Source organism: Caloenas nicobarica, chromosome 3 (genome assembly GCF_036013445.1).
Source record: "Caloenas nicobarica isolate bCalNic1 chromosome 3, bCalNic1.hap1, whole genome shotgun sequence".
Classification (NCBI taxonomy): domain Eukaryota; kingdom Metazoa; phylum Chordata; class Aves; order Columbiformes; family Columbidae; genus Caloenas; species Caloenas nicobarica.
In genome coordinates, this window is record NC_088247.1 from 89,347,881 (window position 1) to 89,373,546 (window position 25,666).

The 25,666-nt window shown below is 36.6% G+C and overlaps 2 protein-coding genes across 2 annotated transcripts in view; one reads left to right on the top strand and one right to left on the bottom strand.

Moving 5' to 3' along the window:
• Positions 1-247: 247 nt before the first annotated feature.
• On the bottom strand, positions 248-9,289 carry GLO1 (glyoxalase I). The gene is made up of 6 exons (XM_065631468.1): positions 9,161-9,289; positions 7,964-8,046; positions 6,459-6,599; positions 5,583-5,650; positions 4,372-4,461; positions 248-2,310 (listed from the first exon to the last, which is right to left on the bottom strand). The coding sequence occupies exons 1-6, from the start codon at positions 9,239-9,241 to the stop codon at positions 2,222-2,224; spliced, it is 552 nt and encodes a 183-aa protein (XP_065487540.1). The 5' UTR covers positions 9,242-9,289; the 3' UTR covers positions 248-2,221.
• Positions 9,290-12,953: 3,664 nt separating this feature from the next.
• Positions 12,954-25,666, top strand: part of DNAH8 (dynein axonemal heavy chain 8) — a 138,230-nt gene continuing 125,517 nt past the window's right edge. Inside the window, exons 1-9 of the mRNA XM_065630428.1 lie at positions 12,954-13,226; positions 13,891-14,025; positions 16,928-17,012; positions 17,865-18,013; positions 19,143-19,332; positions 19,824-19,987; positions 20,944-21,120; positions 21,423-21,536; positions 23,990-24,097. Coding sequence (XP_065486500.1) covers positions 12,954-13,226; positions 13,891-14,025; positions 16,928-17,012; positions 17,865-18,013; positions 19,143-19,332; positions 19,824-19,987; positions 20,944-21,120; positions 21,423-21,536; positions 23,990-24,097 — 1,395 coding nt within the window. The remainder of the gene's footprint in view (positions 13,227-13,890; positions 14,026-16,927; positions 17,013-17,864; positions 18,014-19,142; positions 19,333-19,823; positions 19,988-20,943; positions 21,121-21,422; positions 21,537-23,989; positions 24,098-25,666) is intronic.

The following is a 25,666-nucleotide window of genomic DNA, read 5'->3' on the forward strand; positions in this document are numbered from 1 at the left end:
GCTTGGGGCAGGGAATGCAATGTCAAAAACCCCACATCCGGGAGGAAGACAACTGTGAGATCATGTGTTCACAGCTATTAAGACAGCACGCTTACTCAGGAGATCTCACTCCCCACAGTGGTAACTATACTGTCCCTATCAAAATGACCTAACATCCAGGAGAATTATCAACCATACAAAGAACAACAAAGGGAACAGCCAGATATTAGTTCCAGAAGTACAGGAGGGCAGAAATAGAGAATGCAACCATGAACCAACAGCATTTATTGTTGGGGGAAAAAAAAAGCAGCAAAAAAAAAAAAGGCAACTTAGGAAATATTTAAGAAGGGAAAGAATCTACTGTATAAGAATGACACTGATAAGGCACCACCTAAAGCACAGTATCTGTAGATACGGTAGAGACCAGCCAGAAAATACCATACAAATGACACTTTAAAATGTCAGGGTTGATTCATATCACAAACAGAAAACTAAAAAAAACCTTACCTTTTGAGTTACTATGTCTACCTTCCAATGAATTTATGATTATTTGCAAATCCATAGGAGGTATTAAGCAGAGCAACAGTTTTCACATTCATTTTTCCAACACCTAAGGCTCAGATGAAGGATATAATCTATTTTATTCATTTTCAAGGGTAAGTAAAATATCTTGGATTAAGTTTTATGAATGATTTTTCATGTGGAGCTCTGTAAAATTACTGAGTTTGTGTGCTATCTTGTTAAGAAGAGGCAGACAGAATTAAGGATTTTTCAGATGAGGTAGGACAGCAACACTTTGTTATTAACATCTACATCATCATAATATGTACAATATCATAGTAGAAATCAAATGCAATACTTTCTACATTTCTGTTTTAACTTCTAAGCCAGGGACTTATTGACAGTTATTATTAAGTCCGCACATTAAGTTACTAAGACATCCTGCTAACCAAGTCACACACTTACCTTCTTCATTTCTGTACTCACAATTCATATTATCACAAGATTTCTTCTGAAAAAAAAGAATCCATGAACCAAAACAAGTAGCCTTTCAGTTACCTAGGATTCAACAGTTAGCAAAGCAAGAGGTCATACTGCTTTAAAATTATTTTGCAGTTCTCACCAATGCTTTATTTGGAAGTGAACTGCAATGCCATTACACTACTCAACAGTCAAATAACTGAAGACTTGGTAGGAGTTAAGTGCTACTCAAACCACAGCAAGACAGGACAGAGGGTTTTTTCCTTGTTGGAAGGGACAACACGATTTCAAAACCCAACATGGTTTATACACTGTTCATAAGCAGGTGGAGCAGCATAAAACCAAATAATTTGTGTAAAATATGTAAATGTTAGTTTTCCTGCTGTTTACGGGTATCATTTCAGTAACCATCACTCATTCTGAGAGGGCAAATTAAAACGTCTACTAGTAGGAAACTTGTTTCAGATACTCTTTTTCATTAACTTCCTAATACAGAATGTACAGAGCATTTAAGTTAAATATAGCTGAAGACTTTCAGTGAAACAAAAATTATGAGCAAGTTCTTTCTAGCGCTGGAAGAGACAAGAAGGATCACTATGAATTAGACCTCTTATCTTGGCTGTCAATTGGCAGCCAAAAGACAAAAGACAGAATTCTTTCTGCTGGACTGATTTACTGCATCTACAAAGTTTCTTGTTCCAGGCAAGGCTGTTTAAGGCTGCTCCTTAAAGAGTTTTGCCTGGCATAACGTAAGAAAGATTAGGACTTTCAAAAAACATGCTACTACTCAAGTCAAAGTTAGTCTGACATTTTATTTTCTAGTATACAAGATAAGGCATGAAGCCTTCAACATCTTCTGACTTCATTTAAAAAAAAAAATCTGAATTTTTTTTCCTCCTTGTTGAAGATCATCAGTAGTAACACAGGATTATTTGTTGTTGTTATTTTAAATCTAAACAACATAAGATGCAGTGGATTTCTGGTTACGTGTCTTTTGGTAGTGTTCAGTGAAATATTAAGATAATCAATGTTCAAGAGGAGAATCTGTGTAAGTGCTCTTCCAACAAATAGTTGAGTATTCCTAATTGGAAACAAATTGCAGTGGCAGCACAGAACAAGAAAAAAGGAAGTACAGTGAGGCCCCAGGGAATAGTTTTCAAGGAGACTCTGAACACAACTGATTCCTCTCCATTATGCAAAAATTTCACACTGTCATAGATTTTCTCCAGGGGCATATCTAATAGAACAAACTTCAGTAGAACTAAGAGAGAGTCGCCATGTGGTTAGGATTCAAAATTTCAATCCAGTAGCCATCAGGATCCTGAACAAATGCAAGTCCTTTCATTTTACCTATCAGAAAAAAAATACAAGATAAAGTTAGGACTACATGACTAGTTCTTAATGTCAAATATGACTACTTTGAAAAATACCTTCTCTTTTGCATGAGATTTAGTTAAATTTAGACAGCTAACTCTGAAAACATCCAGATTAGTTTTTAAACAGCATTAGATCACTGTATACTAATTTGTCAGTCTTACTCTCAACCAAGCTGTAGTTTCAAATCACTCTGAATTTCTGTCTTTTGTTGACTGAAGTTTTCTCCATATGTCCCTGTAAGTGTTCATCCTCTGAATTCAGAAAATATCTTTGTGCTCCAGGATGTTTTGACATATGTTGTCAAATTGGCTTTGCCAGTATAAAGTCCTGTGTTCCTCTGCCTTGTTCGACTCCCATCAGTCCTACCTCAACACTCAAGTTTTATGTTACTGGTTTTTGTTTGCTTCTCCCCGCAATGTGGTTTACAGTGCACATTTGCATCACTTCACGAAACACAAAAACGCAAGGCCCAAGTGTTTTAAATTTTACTGTTGGAAAAAATATTTCTCATTAAAACAAGGTCCCCAAAAGTTTTCTTCAACCGTAGACCAGGACAGCACAGCTTTACATATTATCTTAAAGTGTTAACCAGAAACTTTTGATTATACTTGCTCTATCAGGCTATTTACTGTAACAGAACCAACCCAACTCTTAATACATTCTAGTTGCAAAAACTTGAGAAAGTAGATGTTTGATTCAGTAATATAGGAAAAAAAGTAACATCAGGTCTTTCAGCCTGCTCCACAAATAATGAATGTTAAGTCGAAAACTTCCTCTTCCTCCTTGGCATTTGCTACATCAATTTTATTTCTTAATGTTAACAATAAGCTTTTGCTCTCAATCTCTCTTGACTACTTCAAGAGTTCTTTCCTGTGATTTATTCCATTTGCAGTCTAAACTTACCCTCCTACATACTTAGAGCTGTGCAGTGATATAGAATCAAAATCAAGATCTCTCATTTCAACACTCTCAGGGTTCAATAGGTGCCAAACAAATTAAAAAGGGCTCAGAAACTCTGCTAGAAACACTGAGTTCAATTCTTAAATCTAAAAATCTGTGTTCGAGTTTTCAGCTACACTTCTTACATTTGCTTCAGCTGAAAACACAGTGAATAAGATGAAAATCACTCAAGTTTCTTTTAAATTACTTGTTCTTTTTCCCCTAGCAAGGGATCTAGAAGATCAATTCCAATACATGTAAGCTGAAGCTTAATGTACTGATGTTACTTTCAAACTAAAAAAAACTCCACCGTCAGTACAGGCAACAGCCTAGCTCCTATAGCCAGAAGGAAGAAGTATCACAGATTTGTGCCTGTTGCTAAGTATCAGATGTCCAGTCTGGAACACATCTGTCCTAAAACTTTCATGAGGTCTCTTCATGGAAGAGAATCCAGTTGAAAAATGTGAGACTTTTCACCACTGATTACCGCACATTTTAGGCTATTTTGACACAGACATTCTTTGTTTATGTACTCTTGAGCTATACATTATGCATTTTTTACTACAAATGATACAAGTCAAACAAGGCTATTTCTACCAAAGCCAGCTAAACAGTTAAAATTGTAATAGCTAATATGTGGTATCAGGTGGATTTAAATAAAAATAGCCAGAAAAGTCAAGAATTACTCAGTTTTAATGGGTGGAAGTAATTATGTCTTCCGAGATATCTTATTTTCATATGATAAGAACTAAACAGATGTGCGTGTGTGAATGTGATCCATGTAAAAGTAAATTCTGTAATAACTCTAGGCAGCTGTAAACATAGTAAACTATGACATCAACAGAGCACATGAATTTTACTGAAGGTCAGACTACATACAGAAGGCACATAGCTAAACTGATTAACTATTGTTACCAAGATGGATCTATTTTCAGTTTTGCCCACTGTGTAAACGGGTGCAGGGGTAACTAGTTCTAGCACCTTCTAAGCAGTGACAACTACTAGATATGTATTACATAGCTCCAAGAAAGATTTACTACACGATATATTAAAAACAAGGAAAAAAATGGATTCGCGTTTCTGATAGAGACTTACCATCATCTGGTTTCTTCACGAATTTCACTCCTAGTTCTTCAAACCTCTTACATGCTTTATTGACATCAGGGACAGTAATTCCAATGTGTCCTGTGCAACAAGGTAAGAAGAGTCAAATACACTATAAGTATTGCTGGGTGTTCTAGGAAAAAGTTTGTTCAGATTTCACCTTGTGCAAAAAGTTTCCATGCTATGGTTCACATTAAGATATGACTGCATACAAGAAAAACATTGTTTTCAGAAAGAAAAGCATTTGAGGTATTAACATTGTTCTCCTTCAGAAAGCTGGCTTTTCGATAATTCCTTTTAAAATAGGAACTTCAGAGTTAAAATATCTCATATTGTTTAGACGAGAATATTATCTAGAGAGGAAAATACAAGATTTTCAATCAAACTGTTTTACCTGTATTTCCTTTCTCGAAGCATGCCCACATAACAGGATTTTGCTGCACTTTCTCAATTCAGCAGTACAAGTTTATCATTAATGCTGTATTTGTAGAGACTAACACTAGCCCTATGCAAGGCCTGAACTTACAAATCAATTCAGAAGCTTTAAATGTCAAGTGGCTGGATTCAACATGAAACTTATTTCAGAAGCCAGTGACCTTTCGAGTACTCAAAATATCAAATCGAACCACACAAATACTATCCTCAGTGCTACAGACAAATGGAATTCTCCTTCTAGCTTACAATGGTTAACCAGTGGACTATAAAATATAAATCCAACGGTAAATCCCTCTAAACAGCACGATAATATGATACACAAGAACAATTATTGTTCTTCATTCAGCAGTTACTATTAGCATGTGATTGCTTGCCAAAGGAGTAGGCTGTAAAAAGTATAACTGTGGCTCATTACTCTGAAACGCATTTGTTTACCTATTTTCACAATCTTTCACAGCATGCATGCTGGAAGAAGAGAAGAAAAGGACGAGGTGTGAGTTCCTTTCTTTCTCAGTGCTAGTACATTTTCTTCAAAGTAACCTACTAGTAAAGTCTTTTCATCCATACAAGTTTAAAATATTTTCTCTACTAATTCTCATTTTTAAAAAAGCCTATAGCACACACTTCCCAATAATCTTCGCACAGAATTTATATAGATGTTTTCTAAAAAACATTTGAAACTCTGTTTTTCCCTAGTACACAACAGAAAAGATATAATCACAATAAAACAAAGCTTAATAACTACAAACGCATAACTGAAGACCTACCAAATCCTCGGGGATCTGAATTGCCATTGTGGTAAGACTGTTTTTCATCATTTTCAGTACCCCAGTTGCTGTAAGAAGTAATTAATACATATTGAAGAAAAGCACCAAAATTAACAAATCCTATATGTTCAGTTTCCTCAAGAGGGTAAGTTCTTTCTCCTAAGCAACCAGAGAATTTCAGCTGTTGGCTGCATTCATTAAATTATCAAGATTCTCCCCAGTGAGAGGCCCTAAGGACAGTCTCAGGGCTAATCCGGCCATGTTCATACCCCTTCACTAGTATTCAGGCTCTACATATGAACGAGTCAGGGACACTCCTGTCTTATTCACATTAGAGAGAAGGTTGCGCTGCATTAGTCAGTTTATCTGCCCATCATTGGGGAACAAACAGTGAGGGGAGCAGGTCCTGAAGTGAAGCAAGACAGTGGGGTATTTGGGAGATTCTTTCTGCACAATTACGGTAATTAGTAGCATTAACCAAATTGTCCTGTTTATAGGAAGTGTATGTTTTGAATTAATACCTCTTTTGATCAGATTCCAAAAGCAACAGTTTTCCATTATTAGGATGCTCTGGAGATCCAGAGAAAGTTCTAACCACATTGAGTTTTCCTAAATTCTGCCGTTTCCCTATGCAGATGGCATACATACTTAAAATACAGCAAGCATTATTTCATATTTATGTACCACTGTTCACCTAGCGGTTTGAAAGAGCTCTGAAAAGAGAAAGATCTCAGCTGTATTTTAAGGCTATATAACAATGAAGATGTTTCCACAGTAATTATTACATTTTTTACTCAGTCCGACAGGATTTACATTCATCCGCTTCTGTTTAATCACTGTTAGCTAAATGTCATCTCTCATTATATGAATACTTACTGTGTCAGTTCAAGTGTAGCTTTTCTAGAGAAGGTCCAAGCTGTTCTCTCAGCTTTATCTTTCGGGATATCATTTTTATCTTCATATGCCAGGAAATAGAGTGAGAACTTCATAGTAGGAAAGTCAAATTTTTGAAGCAGTCTAAATGGCAACAATTATTTTGAAATAGTAACTTAAATGGGTAATCAGGTAGCTTGCAAATAAACCAAAATGCTTCCCCCATGAAAGAATTATTGCTATGATTTTTTGCCTTGCTGACTGTAATCCACAATAACTACACTTTGAACTATCAAATAGAAACACTCTGGAACACATTACAAACCTACAAAATTTAGAAGAATCAGATGCTTAAAAGCCAAACTATCAGTATGTGAATAGCAAAGCTAGTACAAAGACTTGTGTCTTGAGGTTGCCACTCTGTTTACTTGTCCATATTTCCTCGGGAAGATCTTTATGTTTATCCACTTTAAAATATCACCAAAGAATAAAAATATTTACTTTGAAACATTCATTCTGGAGAGCTCACTAGCACCAGACAAAGTTTAAGAACACAGCAGGACTAAAAACCTAATATCTTTAGATTAAATATATTTACAATTTCAATAGCTAGGTGTAATGATAAAATTAATTTCAAATGTGACAATTTAACTACAAAATACTTGAGGTCACAAAAAGCTGCTAGATGCAAGAAGTCATCCACTTTCCTGTGAAATACTTGATACTTCTTTATTTTCAACTAATGTCTAGAGATGGTGTGGCATACTTCATTTTTATGTAGGACATTTAACTACAACAAGCAGGCATACAAACTATATCTAATTTCCTTTTCAGCTTACTAAGGATTTAATTTTTATTTTCTCACACCCACATCTCCACTAAAGTCGAAGTAGTTATTTTATTTTAGTCTGCACTCATTTCAAGATCTTTAAAAACATGCTGGAATGTTGTTTTGAAATAACTTATTTCAAATGTCAAGGATGTGCAAGGAGCTTTACCATAAACACGTTAGGCTACTGCTGCACATCTGCCTCCCAACAGCCTTTTACAAAACGAGTTTGGACTTGACCTCCAGCTTCCATTGCCTTGGCCTGTTATCAATATAACCAGAGGTGATCAAAACCACCTCTGAGAAATAGTAGAAAACATAATTTCAAGATTTACAGCAATGACTCCTGATTACTTTTATGACAGTGCTTATAACCAGTTATCTGCTGCAGGCTAAGTGAGTAGGAAGTAAGCAAGTTATACATTGATAATTAATGACCTATTTAAGGGGGAAAAAAAAAAAAAAAAAGAAATTTCTAGTCCAGTTCATTTGCAGTCTGGGCACTAACTGTGCTGTGGGAGTTCTCAGAGACTAATGAACTGTGCAACTGGGAATCAGTTGATGGGCCAGCACTGTTTATGTAGTTAGACCAATTTGTATAATTACATCAAAATAACAAAAACTTTTCAGAAGAACAGTAGGAAAAAATGAACTTATTGTGGCATTTACTTTTACTCACGTCATTCCAAGAACTCTTGTATAAAAATCCAGTGACTTCTTAGGATCCTTTACTCTTAACATTGTCTGTTGAAACATAAAATCCTGTGGGAAATAAAGGTTTGTTATTTATACATCCACCAGAATTTAACTATGGGTATTACCAAAGATGACAGTTAATAATCAATTTAAACCTAGCAGGTTTATGAGTAACAAACAGACTACTACGTTAAGTGTAAATAAAACCTTTTTTCCCAATCCTACGCATACAGATTTATGTTAAATAAATGTGCCTTTGAAACAAATAAAAAAACCAACAACATCGGTGTCACTCAATATATATCAAAAAAGGTATAATTCTTATCTTCATTATTCTTTCATGGAGCTGTACAACACATGAACTGCTCTGCACACAAGCACACTAGGCAAATGACTATTTGATATGGGGCCTCACTGCAGACACAGAATTAAAACAAAGTTCAACTCCTGAATTCATTCTATCTATTATTTCACTGCACAGGCATTGAATTTCTGTCAAGCTTGATCACATCTTGGCAGGAAAACTGGCCTGCAATTCTGCAAGGTTATTTTCCTCAAGCCACTGGGTAACTTTATATACCAAGGGCTACCGCACAACTAAGCAGATGAAAAGTGAATGGCTGGATAGATTGACAGGTACACGCACACACACATATATATAAGGCAGAAAAACTGAAATGCAATTATATCATTCTCCTAATTAAAAATAAAACAGAAGTTTGGAGTGTTTGGGGGGACTTTGTTTGCAACCCTGGCGTGTGTTGGCTCAAGAGCCCCCGCAGCGCCGGGTGACCCCGCGGCCGGGCGAGGCCTCAGCTCCAGCCCGACCGACGCTCCGCGCACCAGCAAACCCGGCCGAGTGCGACACGGCCGCCTGGAAGCGGGGCGGGACGGGACCAGGGCTCACAACGCCCGGCCCAGCGGATCCCCCCTTCACCACCATGGTGAAACCGAGCCGGGCCGGTCTCCCTGCACAAGGCGAGACGGCAGCTCCCAGCCGAGCAATCCCCGGCCACCCCTCTCGCTCGCCCATGCCGGGACCCTGCCCGGCCCCATGCCGCCTCCCAGCCACCGCACGTCCGCCCGGCGAAGAGCAGGGGGGGGTGGGCACGCCGGCGCTGCCGCAGACCCCCCGGTGCCAACAGCCCCGAGGCGCCCTCATCACCCCCATCCACCTCACCTTCGTGCTGGCATCCGGCTCCGAGCAGGCGCCATAGGCTGCCTCGTCGCTGAGACCGCTGAGCTCTGCTGGGGCCGCCATGTCTGGGAAACAGGCAGCGGCTGCTCCCAGGGCAAGGCGGAACGCGCCGCGCTCCGCCCCGCGCTGGTGTGACGCTCGCAGGCAGAGGGTCCCATGCAGACGGCTTGAGCAGCCGTAGGTACCGAGCTCCCGTGGAACGGTGCTTTTCCTGTAAATCCTCCCAGCTGGCGGCATTTTAGGGTGGTTCGAAAACCTGGCCCTGCGTCTTCAGCAGAAACCTTACAAAGAAACCCGCGGTCCGCTCGGTGGGTATTGAGAGATGCTGGTCTTTGCTTTGCCTGCGGGTGCTGGGAGGCTTCAAATTCGACACCCTTTGAAGTGACACAGTGATGTTTTAGTAGAAAGAATTATTTTAGCTCTAAAAGAAGAGAATAATCTTTCTTTCAAAAACTCATCATGAAAAGCTTTTTTTTTTTTTTTTCCTCTGGATCGAGTACGCAGAAGAAAAATACAGATAACTGGGTGTCACAAGGAGGGAGCCAGGCTCTTCTTGGTGACAACCAATGATAGAACAAGGGGCAGTGGGTACAAACTGGAACACAGGAGGTTCCACTTAAATATGAGAAGAATCTTCTTCTCAGTCAGGGTGAGAGAACACTGGAACAAGCTGCCCAGGGCGGCTGTGGAGTCTCCTTCTCTGGAGACATTCAAAACCCGCCTGGACACCTTCCTGTGTAGCCTCATCTGGGTGTTCCTGCTCTGGCAGGGGGATTGGACTAGGTGATCTTTTGAGGTCCCTTCCAATCCCTAACATTCTGTGATTCTGTTAAAAAGCACCTTTGCAGCACAGCATTCTCTTAAGTCCCTTCCGCTGCTACACGCCCGAACCCCGAGCAAGAGAAATCACGATACTTTGGGTTTCCTGCAGCCTGAGCCGCGTACGCCGCGGTGCGGAGCTCTTCGGTGCCCAACACTGTCTTTACGAATAACAATTACGGTTCGGATTCCGGGGATTTAATTTTGTCGGGGCCTGCGGGGCCCGCACCGGGAGCGGCCGGTCAGTGGCGCTTCTGCCCCATCGCCCGCGTCTCCCGGGCGCGGTGCGGCGCGGTGCGCGGCGCGAGCCCCGGGCGCGAGCAGCGCCGCAGCCGTTACTGTCTCTCCCCAACGGCCAGCGGCGTTAACGACTGGCGCCGCGCAACGCCCGGCCGGCGGAGGAACCGCCCCGGGGCAGGCGTTGGAACCGCTTGCTCTGCCTTCCGAGGGGGCGACGGCCGGTGGTTGTGCTGATGGGGTGCTATTCCCCTCTCCCCGCGGCGTGAGGTGCAGCTCCAGCCAGGTCGGTGGGGCTCGTTGTCCGTAGCTCTGTGCCAAAGCCGAGGTGGCGGTTAAGGCACCTCAGCTTTTCAGAAGAGAGCCACAAGTCGGTATCTCGTGTGCTTTGTGCTTGGGAGTCCTCCACTTTTCCTTCCGTACTTCACCTCATCCTCCTTCTACTTTCTAAGACCTTTGCTGGAAACCAGACTCGTTGTTTTGTGGTGGTTTTTTGGTTTTGTATTTTGTTTGGGGTTTTGTTTGTTTGTTTGTTTTGTTTGGGGTTTTTTGTTGTTTGGGGAGGTGGTTTTTGGGTTTTTTTGAGAGGGGGGTTGGTTGGTTCTTGGTTTTGCTTTGTTTTTTCTCGTGAGCAGGTGAGGTAGCTGAGGTTTAAAGCACCGTGAGGGGAAGGAATGGAAGTTTTAAAGCCACATCGTCTGTTACAACTAGGATAGGTAGGCAGCTGGAGTTTGTGTTGGTTTTTGGAAAGTGTGAAAATCTCAGCTGAGCCACCAGACAGATGTTTGGAGAGTCAGGGAGGACGCCAGTATACAATGTAGTCTTTGTTTCTAAAGAGAGCTTCCAGAACCCCATCTCTCTCATCTTGAGCTTTAGGGGAAGGTATCAACTTCCTAGTCTAACTTCAGGAGGACCAGTTGGAAGGCAAGGAAATGAACATCCAACCAATTCTACCTGAATGTCAAGGAGGAAAGTACCACTGCTAACCTTATAGATGACTAGCCCAGCCAGATAAACATGAAGGGAAGGAAAGGAAGTGAATTAATTAATTTAGATTTGACATTTTCCTTAGTTGTTTTAGTATTTTTACTTCAAGAAAGAGATGAACATTTTCAATAGCAGGTGATTGCATGCCAAACTCCACAGTCACTTTGCTAATCATGGGCAAAAATAAGGAGCTAGCAATGTAGCAGCAGATGTCAGTTTTCATGTCAGCTTCACTTCTGATGTTCTATTTTCTGAATCAGACAAGAGTATCTAAGGGAGTATATAACAGTTACACCTGTGGTTGGCTGCCATAAGGCCTCATAAAAATTACTGGGTAATTTTAATCCTTATGGTAATTGCTATTCCACTCAGAGTACTGTTTTCATGCTTTTATTTTTGTCTGTTATTCTGGGTATGACCCTGATGGCATATCTTAATATTTGTTTTATAAAATATTTCTTCATTATATCATCCCCGTGAAACTGAACAAGCTTCTTTTAGAGGAAAATGTAGATACAAGGTAAGGACTTCAGGTATAGCCCTACTGATAATTACAGTGCTTTAAAACGAGTTGCTTAATCCAAGTGTTGATTTGAGCACACTGAATAAAACATTACATTTTCTATATATGTTTATGAATGTTAAGATCTAGGGAATGGGATTGATGGCAGCCAGCAAATGAAAGTGGATGAGTATGCCCCATTATAGGAAACCATGCAGAGAAAGTATTTAGATGCTGCTTTGTATCTCTGGATTATGGTCTTGAGATCATGAACCAAACCTTTCCTAGGCTTATGTGCTAGTGGAGTAGAAACGGAGAGAAAAAAAAAAAAAAAAAGGAAGGAATCACCTTTGCATAAGAGCCTACTACTTAGCAGTTAGCCATGAATATACTTCGGTTTGGGCCATTGTAGAAATCCTCATCTAGGACAATTAGCCTGCTACTCCTCGGCCACTGGCAAATGGACTGAGAAATTTCTCCTGTTCCCTATGAACTGCAGTGTTCCAGGGTTTTGGCACAGAGTTAAGAGGGAGTCTGACTCTGTTTCATTATGCTGAAGATGTCTGACACTAAATTACATTTTTTCCACTGAAAAAATACTATCCAACGTGCTACATCTTGCATTGCTTCTGCAAACATGCATGTCAAGAACATTATGCATGGCAAGATATTTGTATAAAAATCACGTGCGTATGTGAGCAATGATTTAAGACCTGGTATGAAAGTGTATGCAAGTTTTTTCATAAGCTTAGTTGCTGAATGTGTGTGTAAATTTTGCAAACTAATATTTAAACAAATCTTTTATATTCTAAACCATTTTATTTCTCAGTAATCAGCTATTCAGTGAAAGTATTAATATTTTAAAATATAATTATTATATAGAAAGGTGTTCACAAAAAATGTATGGTAAATTATTTTTTAAAAAATCTTTCTCTAATCATCTTCAGCTTGACATTTGTGACCTATCATAAAATGTATATAAATGTCTATTATCTTAAGAACTTGAAGAGACCTTGATGAGATTATTAAATTTATATACCTGGGAAACCAGTTTTGAGATGCTCTCATTTTTTGGGTTTTTATTCACTACGTTGCTCTTCCTTCTGGTCTTCTTGGAAAAGTGGACTTGAGAAATCTGGATTGTTATAAACGCTTTATTTCTTTTGTTTGTTTGTTTGGGTTTTGCTTTTTGTTTTTTGTTGTTTTTTTTTTCAAATCGCAGATTTCAGAATGGAGAAGATACAAAAAAATAGTAAAGACAGTTCAAACACTGGAGACGATGCTTCTAAAAATAGTGCTGGGCCTAATCTTGCTACAGAGAGTCCTGTGCCTGCTCTCCCTACTCCAGAAGATGCTGTAACCAAATCTGCACGCAGTTCTCGACAGATAGCAAGCTTAGCCTCTTCCCGAGAGTCTGTTTCTGTTGCAACTCGGAAGCTGTCTAGGTTTTGCCGAGGCACTAGTGGAGTTCTATCCATGCAAGAAATTCTTAAAGAAAAAAAGGTTTGTTATTCAACCTTAGGTCTTGAAGTAGATTTCTGGTTCTTTTCTCAGATGTTTAAATTCAATTTATATTTTTTTCCCTTTCCTTTTTGTTTATTTTCAGTTCTTTTAGTAAATTATTCCTGGTAGCAAGTGAGTCTTTGTTTTTAATATTTGCAGTCTTTTAAGGTTTTATTTTAAAGTAATAGAGGAAGGAAGCAGGAGATATTAACCAAATTATTTATACTGAAGCAAAGCTGTACCCAGCTTAGTTCATGCCAATATTTACTTACTCAAGATACTTTAGTTTTAAATTGATGTTGTGACCTTTCTGTATTAATATAGTAAAATTAAATATTGATTGTGGAAAATAAAACCAAATAATATGGCACACAAATATCTTAAAATCTAGCTGTAGTGTATTTAGTGCTTGCTTATCCTTGACATAACCTCAGAATTCCCTTTACGTTTTATAGTAATTCTTAATGATTTGTTCTTTTGTTAGCCTCTGAAAATTAATTTTTTTGTTTTGTTCGTGGGTTGGTTGGTTGGTTTGTTTTTAAGAGTAGGGAAGATATGTAGTTTTATAATACAAGACAGTAGATTTTGGCATTAGTTCCAAGTTAAGTCATTGTTGTGATTACTTTGCATATCTTTAGCTTGAAAGACATGTTTAATGTTTTAGGCTCGATTCCAAGAAGCAAGGGAACATCGAAAAACAAAAATTAATGCTTCATATAGATACATATTTGAAATTATCAGTATCACTCTAGGTTTAGACTTAAACACCGTGGAAGAAATGATTTTGGATGCCCCTTCGGTGAGTCTGTTCTATATGCTTGTTGATTTCAATTTGTAGTCAAAATATGTAGCAGATTGCTCCTTTGATAGGAAGCATTATCCAGAATTTAGATTGTTTCTGTCAGAAAATGTGATTAATAAGGTACATAACTAATCAAAAATGATACCTGACTAAATCGTTCAGCTTATTTGCAAATATGCTTGGAAACTATTCCCAAGGTTTTTGATTGTGGCTTTTTCATCTTTCTTACCTCAAGGAAAATGTAATTACTTCTGTTATTTTGACCCAAGGGATTCTTGTCATATCCACCAGTTCCAACAAATTTCATCCGTCTGAGCCTGACATTATTATATTCTAAAGATGATAGTTTTTATTTGTTAAGCAAGTCCTCACTGGAATGCCAAAGATTCTGCAGAAGTATGTGTAACTTCATAGGAACATCTTGAAAATTATGAGTGTTATTTAGTTATAAGAGGGAAGATTAATCCTGCATCATTTAATTAATGTAATTACATTTGAAAAGACCCATTAAATAATTTTCACGTTTGAGTGTTTATTTTTGAATGTTAAAAAGATAGGCTAGTGGGTTCGTAAAGTGAGTAGATCTCAAACTTGTGGAACCTCTGAAAGGTCAGTCATTCTTTATGTGTCTTTAGTGTTGTGTCTTTCATAGTATTTCAGAGTGCTTGAAAAAACAGGGGCAACCAGCTAAACTGCTTTCTTAGTAGAGTATCAAAACTCAGTATGGCTATATGTGAAAAGATATGTCCCTTGTGTTCTCTGATTGCATGATGTTATTTTCATCTGTTCGAGCATTCAAAACTCACCCAGATATTGTCTCCTTTGATCAAACAAATCAATTGTTAGAACTTTAGCTGTTCACTTACAAGCCAAATTTAGTCCCATTCCAAATTTGTTGTTTATTGTTTGCTTACTGATATTTATATATCATAAAATGTAATTAAACAGTCCTGGTTTTTCTTACAAAACATAGAGGTGCTTTAAGTGTTGTCAATCAACTAACATTTCCTTTTTTACAGTTGCTAAATGTTTTAGATCATCCTGACTTAATGTAAAACTACTGTTCTACTCTGAGTTTGATTAACTCAGACACTTGAGAATCTTTGGCTTCTTAAGGCTTTTTAGTTTTGTTTTGCTTTGGGGGATTTTTTTTTTTTCTGTAATCAGGACCATCTGAAAATGTTTTATGTTTGGAAATTTTCCGGTTTCTGGTTTTAGTTTACTCATACACAGTTTAGGCTGCTGAGGCTGTGTCAACATGGTTCTTGAACAAATTGTCAGTTAGTAAATTCCCATATACATATCACGTCTTTGACATCTGTGAGTTAAGTTTTACCCTTTAAAGCATTAGCCTGTATCTGTAGTGATACAGTGAGTGTTTGTACCACATGGACTTGAACCAGAATCTGTTTGCTGAAGTAGTACCCACAAGCACAGCTCAAGTCTTCTCTGTAAAATCATACAAGCCCTAAAGTTGCTGTTTGCCTTTCTGTTCCTCTCAAGTTGGGGTGCTTTTTGTAGGGGTGAATCTTTTTCTGATTTTTGTCATTGCCCTTTCAGTACTTTACCAATTTTTCTTCTCTTTCACAGGTTTTAACACTTATTCACCAGTACCTATTAAAGTGAAAGCACAGCATGCATTTCTAGAGCTGCCTTGCTTTTTCTTTTATTTTTGCACAATGTTCTCTTCTCAAAAGGAGTGGATTTAAATTCTGTCCACCTGGGTATTACTCATTTTCCTATCACCTTTCTGATTCAGATTTGATTGTTGTTTATGCTCATAGGAAATATACCACATCTAGAAGTGTACGTTTTGTGCTTGAACATGTGATGCATCTCCACACATACTTGCTAGCTAAATTTCAGACTTTTTCTGATGTGGGAGGAAACAGGAGGTCTCGCTACCAAGGTTGAGCCCTTTGGTTGGACTGTTTGAATGCCCGGTCGCATCTTGTTGAGTTAGTCATCCTTGCAGATAACTACAGAGACTGTGGAAGAAGCTAGATTTTAACGAGATCACCACTTTCTGATCTCCTCCAAACCTTCTTTCAGTGCTTTTCAGAGTTTTGTTCACTTCCTGCTAAATCACATATCCTGATTTTACCAGGACACAGAGATTGCCTAGGGCAGTTTGAAAATTCAGATTTTGGAAACCCTAGCTATAATTTCAGGCAAGTTCTTCAGAATGATAATCCATACACAAACAGTATTTGTTTCAAAGCTTTGCATCCTTACTATCCAAAGCACCTTGAATAACATGACAAAATCAAAATGGCCATCTGGAGGCCCATGGTGGTCATGGGTGGCCAGTTTATGGACAGGTACAGCAAGCTAAATATGAGGTAGCATGTTTTCCCCCAGATGTGATCTTTGCCCTTCCAGAGGCCAGCAAAATCTTGCTCATCATGAAAATGTTTTGGAGCCAATGTGGCCAATTCATGTTTTCAGAATAAAATCCTAATGTGTCATGTTACTCCTCTTTTCCAAATTAATCTTTTATGTTTGGAGGTAGAGTAGCAATAGCAGGGTATGTCAAGTCATGCAAATCTGCTGTGAATGTTTCTAAGTCTTTTACAATCTGTTACTCCAGTTGATACTTTAGATTTACAGATCTCTGTGAGTGACAAAATATCCTCCAGTGTCTCTGCATTACTGGACAAGATCATAAAGTTTTGATATATGGTTAGCAGGAGCTAGGCCAACTGTGTGTGCAGGTTCAGTACTTCAAGGTGATATTTGAAATATCTATTGTGTTGTTTTGTAACTACTCACAATATTTGAGGATAAATACTACATACCACCAAAACTTTATACAGTGGCATGGTCAAATTATTTTTGCATGTCTTCAAGACATATACAAACATTTTGAGTAACAAGTATTCACTTTTTGATTTAACAGTTGGAAGCCTTTGATTATTTTTTTGCCAAGGGAGGAAGTAAAGCATTGAAAGTTTTCTATCAAGAAGGAGTAGCACCAGGAATAGGTAAATTTTTAGCAATATTAATACAAGCAGATGTAATAGTGCCTTCTGTTGTTAATTTTGTTTCATGTTTCCCAGAATAAAGTCTGGTTTTACTCGTTCATAATTTTGCAGCCTTTTGCTATAATGACTGAAAATTCATATCTTAAATGCTTGTTTCAAGTCAAATTGTTTAGAAAAAATCAGTCAATTCTAGCTGTTCTTGGAGCTAAGGCTATAAAAAGATAAGTTCTTCTAAAATCTTAAATTCGTTGCAGCTTTTTTCTTACAGGAGTTAAGCGCTCAGTTTATTGGAAAGCACTTTCGTACAATCTATCTGAATTTGGATTTATTATAAATATTTGAAATTTTTTAGTTTTTGTATGCTTGCTAGAGAATTAGAATTTTCTGTCTAAAATCCCTAATGATTCTCTAAGCATTGAACATGCTGTTCCCTTGCCTATTTGTATGAAATTATCATATTATATAGGATGACATCCACAGAGGACCTGAGGGTGTCTCAAATTCTCTATTTTCTCACTTAGGCATGAACTCTTGTTTGATAGGGTGAATGTGAATAAACAAAGTTTCTCAGTCACCAAGAAATTAACCCAGTATGATGGACCTGAGCAAATTCCCTTTTCGGTGTAGTACTATTCGCCGAAAGTGCTTAGTAAGACAAATGTTACATGTTCGGTGTAGATTTTTAATTGTGTTGTTAATTACAGCCATGAAATCCATTGGTTTTGATTCTGTTATACACAAAAGAGGAAAATAAATTATTTCTTTGTTGAATTTTATTTCACTCTATTGACTTTAAGCAATTTATAATACTCTTAACTTTAAAAATAGTGACACATATGAAATTATTTTCAGAATGTGGTCGGACAATTCCAGGAGTTGTAAAAGGAAGTAAAATTATGCAATTTTATGTGGACAATACACCAGACAAATGTGCAGGACTATGCTTCTTTTTTGTTCGTTTTAAGAATGACAATGCTATAAATGAAAAAACAATACATGAGGTATTCTCTCTTTATTTTAAGAACTAAAAACTGTAAAAGTAGTTATTTTTGTTTGGTTATTTGTTTCACTGTTGTCACATAACTAAAGTTACTGGTAACCACATATTTTGAATGTTAAGCTGTACCATGCTATTTGCTCTCCTTCTTGGGTAGACAATGAATAGCTGTATTACTTATACTCAGGATATCTTGTGAATTTAGTGTCTTACAGGACTCTTGTTAAGTAGGTGAGGATTTACATAATGTCTCATTCTCCTTGCTGATTTTGAAGAGGTTAAAGCCACTAAGTACATTTTAGATGTGACCAAAATCTCTAAGCTAGGACTCACTGAGAAGACTTTATTACGAATACGGGGAGAGAAGTTTACTTGTACCTTTCTCTTTTATGTGTCTTTGAATGTGTGGAACGCACGTTTATCCTATGTAAATTAGGTAGCATGAGTTTTTCTGCTTTACAAGGCAAATTGTTAGAGAAGTGTGTGTTTATCAAGATTCTCAATGTTGGTCCTAAATATTACTTTTGCATCAAAGTCCTTACTGAAGTGATGAGAAAAGGAAATTTATGTCCTAGAAACTTTGTTACATGAAGTATGTTAATATATGCTGATTTAGAGGAGATTTAAAATATCAGAATATTAAATATAGTCAGAACTTGTAAAATTTAATTTTTGAGAGTAGACAATTTCATCTGATCCAAAGTTATATACATTCAGTCACATAATTGCTTCTAATATTATTTCAGATATAGACATCCAGAGCATTTTCACTACTTGCATTTCATTACTTAGTACCTAATTGTAGATGGGGACTTTTAGAATATTTTTAATTGTTATATGCTATTCAAAAATTTCCAAACTTTCCGTATGATGGGAAAATAACTGAAATTACAAAAATATAACCTGTCAGCCTTTTAAAACTGTATTAAATCATTATTGACTTCCCTTTATCATTAAAAACAGTATCTTATGGTCACATTGTCAGTACTATTATTTTGTAAAGGTTTTTGTCTCCTTACATAAAAGTTTCCATTGGTAAATTGGAGTTCCTGTATAAAAAATGCACTGATTTTTATAATACCATTTCCAGGCTAAGTTACTGCATTACTAACCATCATTCTCTTACAATGCAGGATGTATTCTTTGGTGTTTTTGATGCCACTGAAGGACTTCTACGTGGTATTAAGCATATGATAGGAAAGATTTTTCTCCCTGCTATCCTTGCAACAAACAATTGGGGTGCTTTAGGTCAGTCCAAACAAGATATAAAAGACAAACAGAATTTCATGGAAAAAATTAACAGATACAATTCATTTTTAGAAGGTAAGTGTTGTATTTAGGAAGCAATCAAACTAGAGGAATTCTGCTTAAGAATTTCTGATTAAAGGCAGTAGCACATAGATAAGGATCTTTTCAAGTTCTGCAAGCAAAAATGATACTATCAATTATTTGCATAAATACATAGGTAGATTATTTACTTCAAAAAATACTCTGGTGATTTGTTACTGGATTTCAAATAAGAATTTTCTGCTTTATGAGTGCAGTAAAATGGCTATTATGTTGAAACAACACTGATTGCGTACATATTCCCAAATTTAAATTACTTACATTAGTAGAAATTAATTTTAGAGCCTTAATTGTTTTGTATTGTAATTATGGTTTGTTTGGGGTTTTTTGTGTGGTTTGGTGTTGTGTGTGGTTTTTTTGTCATTTGTTTTGGTGGATTTTGTTTGTTTGTTTTGTGTTTTGGTTGGTTGTTTTTTGTTTGTTTCTTTGTTTGTGTTGTTGTTTTGGTTTTTTTCCTTCTTCTGCAGGGGCTATAATAAGCATTGAAGGAACTGTTGAGTTGAAAGAAATAGATTACATTAATTTTTCTAAACTCCAGTACTTTGAGAAGGTAGCTGCAGCAGCTGAGAATCCTGACATGGTTCACCAGTTAGAGGAAGTACTTATGATATGGTATAGACAAATTGAACAGGTAAGTTTTTGTTTTTACATTAATATGGATAGATATTTATAAATCATATATGGGACTTGCCTGAAGTTAGCTGAAAGCTTCAGCTGCACCTGCTGAAAAAGAAAAGTGCTTCACTCCAATGCATAGGTGAAGTAGCTAGTCCTTATCCTTAGGAACTCTTACAGTCTAGCACAAAAAAGAGGTTTTGAATAGTTCGTACACAAATAGTAATAGGACAGAAGGATGCAGGAGTAATAACACTGGTAAGGACCATGTATATATACAGTTATGTATACTCTATACATAACCTGTTAAGTTTCTGCTGCCAAATATAGTATGAGATACTACTCTTAGAAAGATCTTTGACCAGATCCAGTAGGGCATTTTTGATCCTGTGCAACTCTTGCATGGTAAGGTCTCAGTTATCCAAGAAATTAGTGCCTGAGATTTCTGTGATAACACACAGAACCCTTCATCAAAATACAGAATCTGTGTAGACTGAGAGGTACTCTACTTGTAAGGGCATACTATGTATAGTGTGTTTAGCTCATGAGAATAAAAATGTAAAAGACAAAGAGCTGACTGCATTATTCTCAATATACAAATGAGTACATTTATGACTTTGTGTCTGATATTTAATGTTTTCATTAAAATAGTTCTTCAAATTTTTTACAAGTGAAGTTATACTTGGTGCATTTCAATCCATAGATTCTGATTAAAGAAAAAGATATTAGTATATGCTGATATTGACCTGGTTTATGACAGAAGCTGAACATATGTATCAGTTGCCTTCATTTCAGTTTAAGAATGTGATTAAGTGCACTTCAGACTTAGGATGCTTGTCCAAATCAGAAACATTTTAATGTGTCAATAATTGCAGGCTTGTTCCTTTTTAAGTTAGTATCCCCAGAGTGTTTCTTCTCTTCTTCTTTATTTGTCTAGTCTCTGTAGTAGCCATTTTTTCAAATTGGTTGCAGGTTCTGATTGAGAGTAAGCAGATGAGGAAAGAAGCTGATGATTCAGGTCCGTTGACTGAACTAGAGCACTGGAGATGTATGTCTGCTAAATTTAATTTTATTATTGAGCAGATCAAAGGGCCAAACTGCAAAGCTGTCATTAATGTTCTGACTGTTGGACATTCTAAACTACTACGGGTAATTCTTTATGTTGTTTTTTACTATAGTAGACAAAGCTTGTAATATATATTTTGTTTCATTGCATCTTAAGAGAGGAAAATTTAGATATGGTGCTGGTGTGACTAATATGTGAAGAGAAAGAACAAGACATTTTTAGAGATACAGACAAAAATTTTCATAAATGAAAGTAACTTCTATTGCCTACTTTGACAATACCTTTTAAAAATTAATTTACCAAGGTTTACTTCTGGCAAAACAGTGCAAGTTAAAGAAATAGTTCGCTATGTTTAAAGTTTTTTACAGTACTGTTTTCCCTCTAGATGTGGCAAGAGTTAGATGCCAGAATCACAGATGCAGCAAATGAATCAAAAGATAACGTGAAATACTTATGCACACTTGAAAAAGTTTGTCAGCCACTTTACAACTATGATCTTGTAAGTATGTCTTTCTTCATTCTTTAAAGATAGTTTAGGTATTTACATAGAATGCCCAGGGCAGCATAAATCTTCTTTGTATTTGCTTAAAAGTAAATTTTTCTAATTTACTTTTTTCTTTTTTCTTTTTTTTTCTAAATGCTGTGAAGTTATATGTTAAAGTGTTAATTTATTCTACATTACATAAAATATAATATTTTAAAATATGTATTTTATCAATAAACATAAATATGTACGATTGCCTAGTAAGTCAGACCTGCTGCAAATATTATTTTTAAAATGAGCTAAAACAGGTATATGTTTTGTAATGCAAGGATCTCAAAATATGTTGTTCATTGAAAATTCCATATGTGTCAATAATCACACAGCTGTAACCAAAATACCAAAATTTTGATTATATAGAGAATAATGAAACCTAATGACGTCCTAAATGGGTAAATTAATATTTTGATATTGAAAACAGTATTAGCTGCTTCTATTTGCAGAAGTACCAGCTAGTCAGAATTTAAATAATTGGTTGTCCATGTAGACTAGTCAGCCCTAGTTCAAGGTGACAGTTGTTAGGTTTAATATTAGCTGTTAATCATGATAACAGGTGTAGGTTTCTAGTGGTTGTTGCAGAACAGGGTGGAAGGAGGAAATATCCTAGGAAAAATGGCGTGTTCTACTTTGTTTTTCAGTCCTTCTTGGCTTTGATCCTACTTGTCTCCTGTCCTCTGTCAGGAAGTGCTGCATTTCTTTTGAATTTCTGGCAGCTTAGAATCATACTTCAAAGTTTTAACTGAAGGGATGCAAAAATCTGTGATAATATATGACATAGAATTGATACTGCATGGAACAGTAGAAGAGAGGACTATGATGAACAGTATTATTATAATAAGATGCTGTTTGTCTTCAGCTCTTCCGAGTATCACTAGAGGGTGCCAGGTACCTGGCCAAAATGACTATCTGCTTCATATGAGCTATTAAGAAAAAATTCTTTTTATCTTAAGCACAGAGATTTGTAGGTAGAAACCCATTAAAGAGTACATAATTTTACTGATACAGGATAGTTAACTATCTTTATTTAATCTGGAACAATTTGGATAAATCTGAATTTCTGTTTCCTTTCTTTGAACATTGTTCCAGAGATCAAGATAATTTACATAGGATTTTTTATGGTTTTCAAATTAAAAATAATGACATTCAGGTTAAATAGATCCTGTTTTAAAAATAACTGTGTTCTTGGTTGAGTTGAATTTAGTATCCGATATTGGAAAGTGTTTGAAATATTAGTGGATTAGGAATGGAGTACACGCAGATTTAATACAATATTTAGTGTGTGCATAAAATATGGCATTTAGTTTATGCAGTATCACACATAGTCACATTTGTAGCTGAAGTGGGTTACAATATGGAAATTTAGACGGTGTTTAACTCGAGGCTTTGAATTAGAGAGACCTCTGTACAGTCCATTATTCAGGGGTTGATTTTTTTCAAGGATTAAAAAAGAAAACCAGTAGACTCAGAATTTCCGGATTCTATTTTGGAGATGGGAGAGAGTGATGAACAACATGTGGACACTGAGGGTTGTTTTAATACCATATAGCCTTCTTGCACACTCTTCTGCCAAATGCAAATGTCTGCTATGTCTACCCAAAGTATTAGTGTGTTTATTTTGAGTTTGAAGCCTGAAGTTAATGACAGGAGCTTGGCTTCTCTCTTGAGGGCTGAGAGTCAAAATTACTTTTTCTTGATGTTCTGAATTGCAATTCGGTTAAGTCCCTGATAATGTTAACGAATTATCATCTATTACTTTTTTTTAAAACTTTTTTTTCAAAATACTCTGGAAGTGATTGACTTACCAAACACTTCTAATACCACAGTTTGATTTTAATGATATGAACAATGGTTTCATGAGACATATGAAAGATTTAGATGTTTCATATGATGATTGAATGAATTAGGCACTTATTAACGAAATTAACATTGTGACAATTATTTAATGAGTTATGTGAAATGTCTGAATGAAACATTTTGTGTAATGATTGTAATCACAGTGTAATTGCATAGAGTATATTTAACAGCTGTACTTGTACTTTCTTTTATGCCAAAAAATGCAACCTCTACTTTTTGAATCAATGTTCAATTTTAATCTCCAAATTAGCATATTAAATAGCATCTTCATATTACTATCTTTAATCGGACTTCTCACCAAATCCATATAAGAGGTTTATTGGTTTTATTAGTTGAGGTTTAAAATTTATTGAGCATGATTAGTTGGTTGGTTGGTTGGTTGGTTTTTTGTTTGGTTGGTTTGTTTTGTTTTTATAACTAACATTTCAGTAAGATGCCAAGTATTTTGAAGATTGGTCCATGTGATTTAGGGAAAAACGTCACTTAGAAGTTGTCAATAGAATACAAATAGTTGCTAAGAATAGAAAGTAAATTTTTTCTCAAAACTCTGCTTTAAGGTATCAATGACACATGGAATACCAAGCTTGATAAATGCTATACGAATGATTCACAGAGTTTCAAGATATTACAATACTTCTGAGAGAATGACATCATTGTTTATAAAGGTAAATATATTAATTATAATATTAATTATAAAAATTATGTGATTTTTCAGAAAAAAACCCTCATTTTGTTTAAATCAGTAGGACATTTGTTAAGAAATGGTAATAAATAGTGGGTGTCTGCATGGGAAAGAAAGATAAGTCTGTTGATCAGGAGAGGATTGAACTTGGATTAGAGGACTTGCCTTCTGGAAGGAACTCTGTTGTTATTCTTGATTCAGCAAAAATTTTTTTTTCCTTATCTTCTTGGTTGATCTCCTGATCTGAATCATTCTGCTCAGTTGTTGCCTAAATCACTGAATCAACAAAGATTCTTTTATTATCAGCCTTGAACACCTAGTTAACCAGATTGCTATCAGTCTGACTAGGCTGTTCCTCCAAAAGAATGAAAGACAAAAGGTTCCTGTTTTTAGAAGAAAGTCATACTTGAAAAGTTATAATCTTTACCACCTTAAACAGAAAATTAAGACCAGCTAGTTAGTTATAACAATATCTTTTGCCAAATCCAAGTATTCACTGGAGGAAAATATGGTTTGTCTAATGGTTTTAGAACAGGGAAGTCCTTCATAACTAAAATACATCCAGTAAGCACAGAGGGGAAATTCATAGTAGACCCTTATTACACCACTTTTATTTTTTCTAACACCCCAGATTTAAGTGTAAAGCTTTTGTTACAATTCAGTTTGAACTAGGATATTAAAAACAATGTGCTTTTTTGAGGCTATATTTATCCATGGCTGGGGCTATTTTCCATACATCAGATCTTAGGTATGGATTATGCACTACTCTTTATATATACTGTTATATAGTAAGTTTTTATATGTTTGTGTATTGATGCTTGCTAATGCCTATTATTGAGCGTGACCTCATTAATGTTTATAAATATGTAAAGGGTGAGCATCAGGAGGATGGAGCCAGGCTCTTCTCGGTGATAACCAGTTATAGGACAAGGGGCAATGGGTACAAACTGGAACACAGGAGGTTCCACTTGAATATGAGAAGAAACTTCTTCACAGTGAGGGTGACGGAACACTGGAACAGGCTGCCCAGGGAGGTTGTGGAGTCTCCTTCTCTGGTGATATTCAAAACCCGCCTGGACGCCTTTCTGTGTAACCTCATCTAGGTGTTCCTGCTCTGGCAGGGGGATTGGACTAGGTGATCTTTCGACGTCCCTTCTAATCTCTAACATTCTGTGATTCTGTGATTTCACTACAGAGACTAATAACAAACTGGTTACATGAAACTGTGCTAAGAAATAGCAAGGAAAAAGCTCTATTTTAATCCAGTGGTTTAAGGTCCCCCTTACTGTTTGCTTCCATTTAAAGATCATCAGAGGTGACGCTGGAGGTCCTATCTACAACTTACCTAGTCATTGTATTACGGTGGGAAGCTGCCTTTGGTGTGACAGTTTTCAGTCTCTATTGAGTTAGGGATTCTAATTAAGACCTGCTTACGGTACTGTCATGTGCTGGGAGAACTGGTTTGAATTGTTCACAATATGTAATAGACGAAAAATATTATCTTCCTTTAGGTCTTTTCTGAGATGTTTTTTCTATATCTGTGTTCACTCCT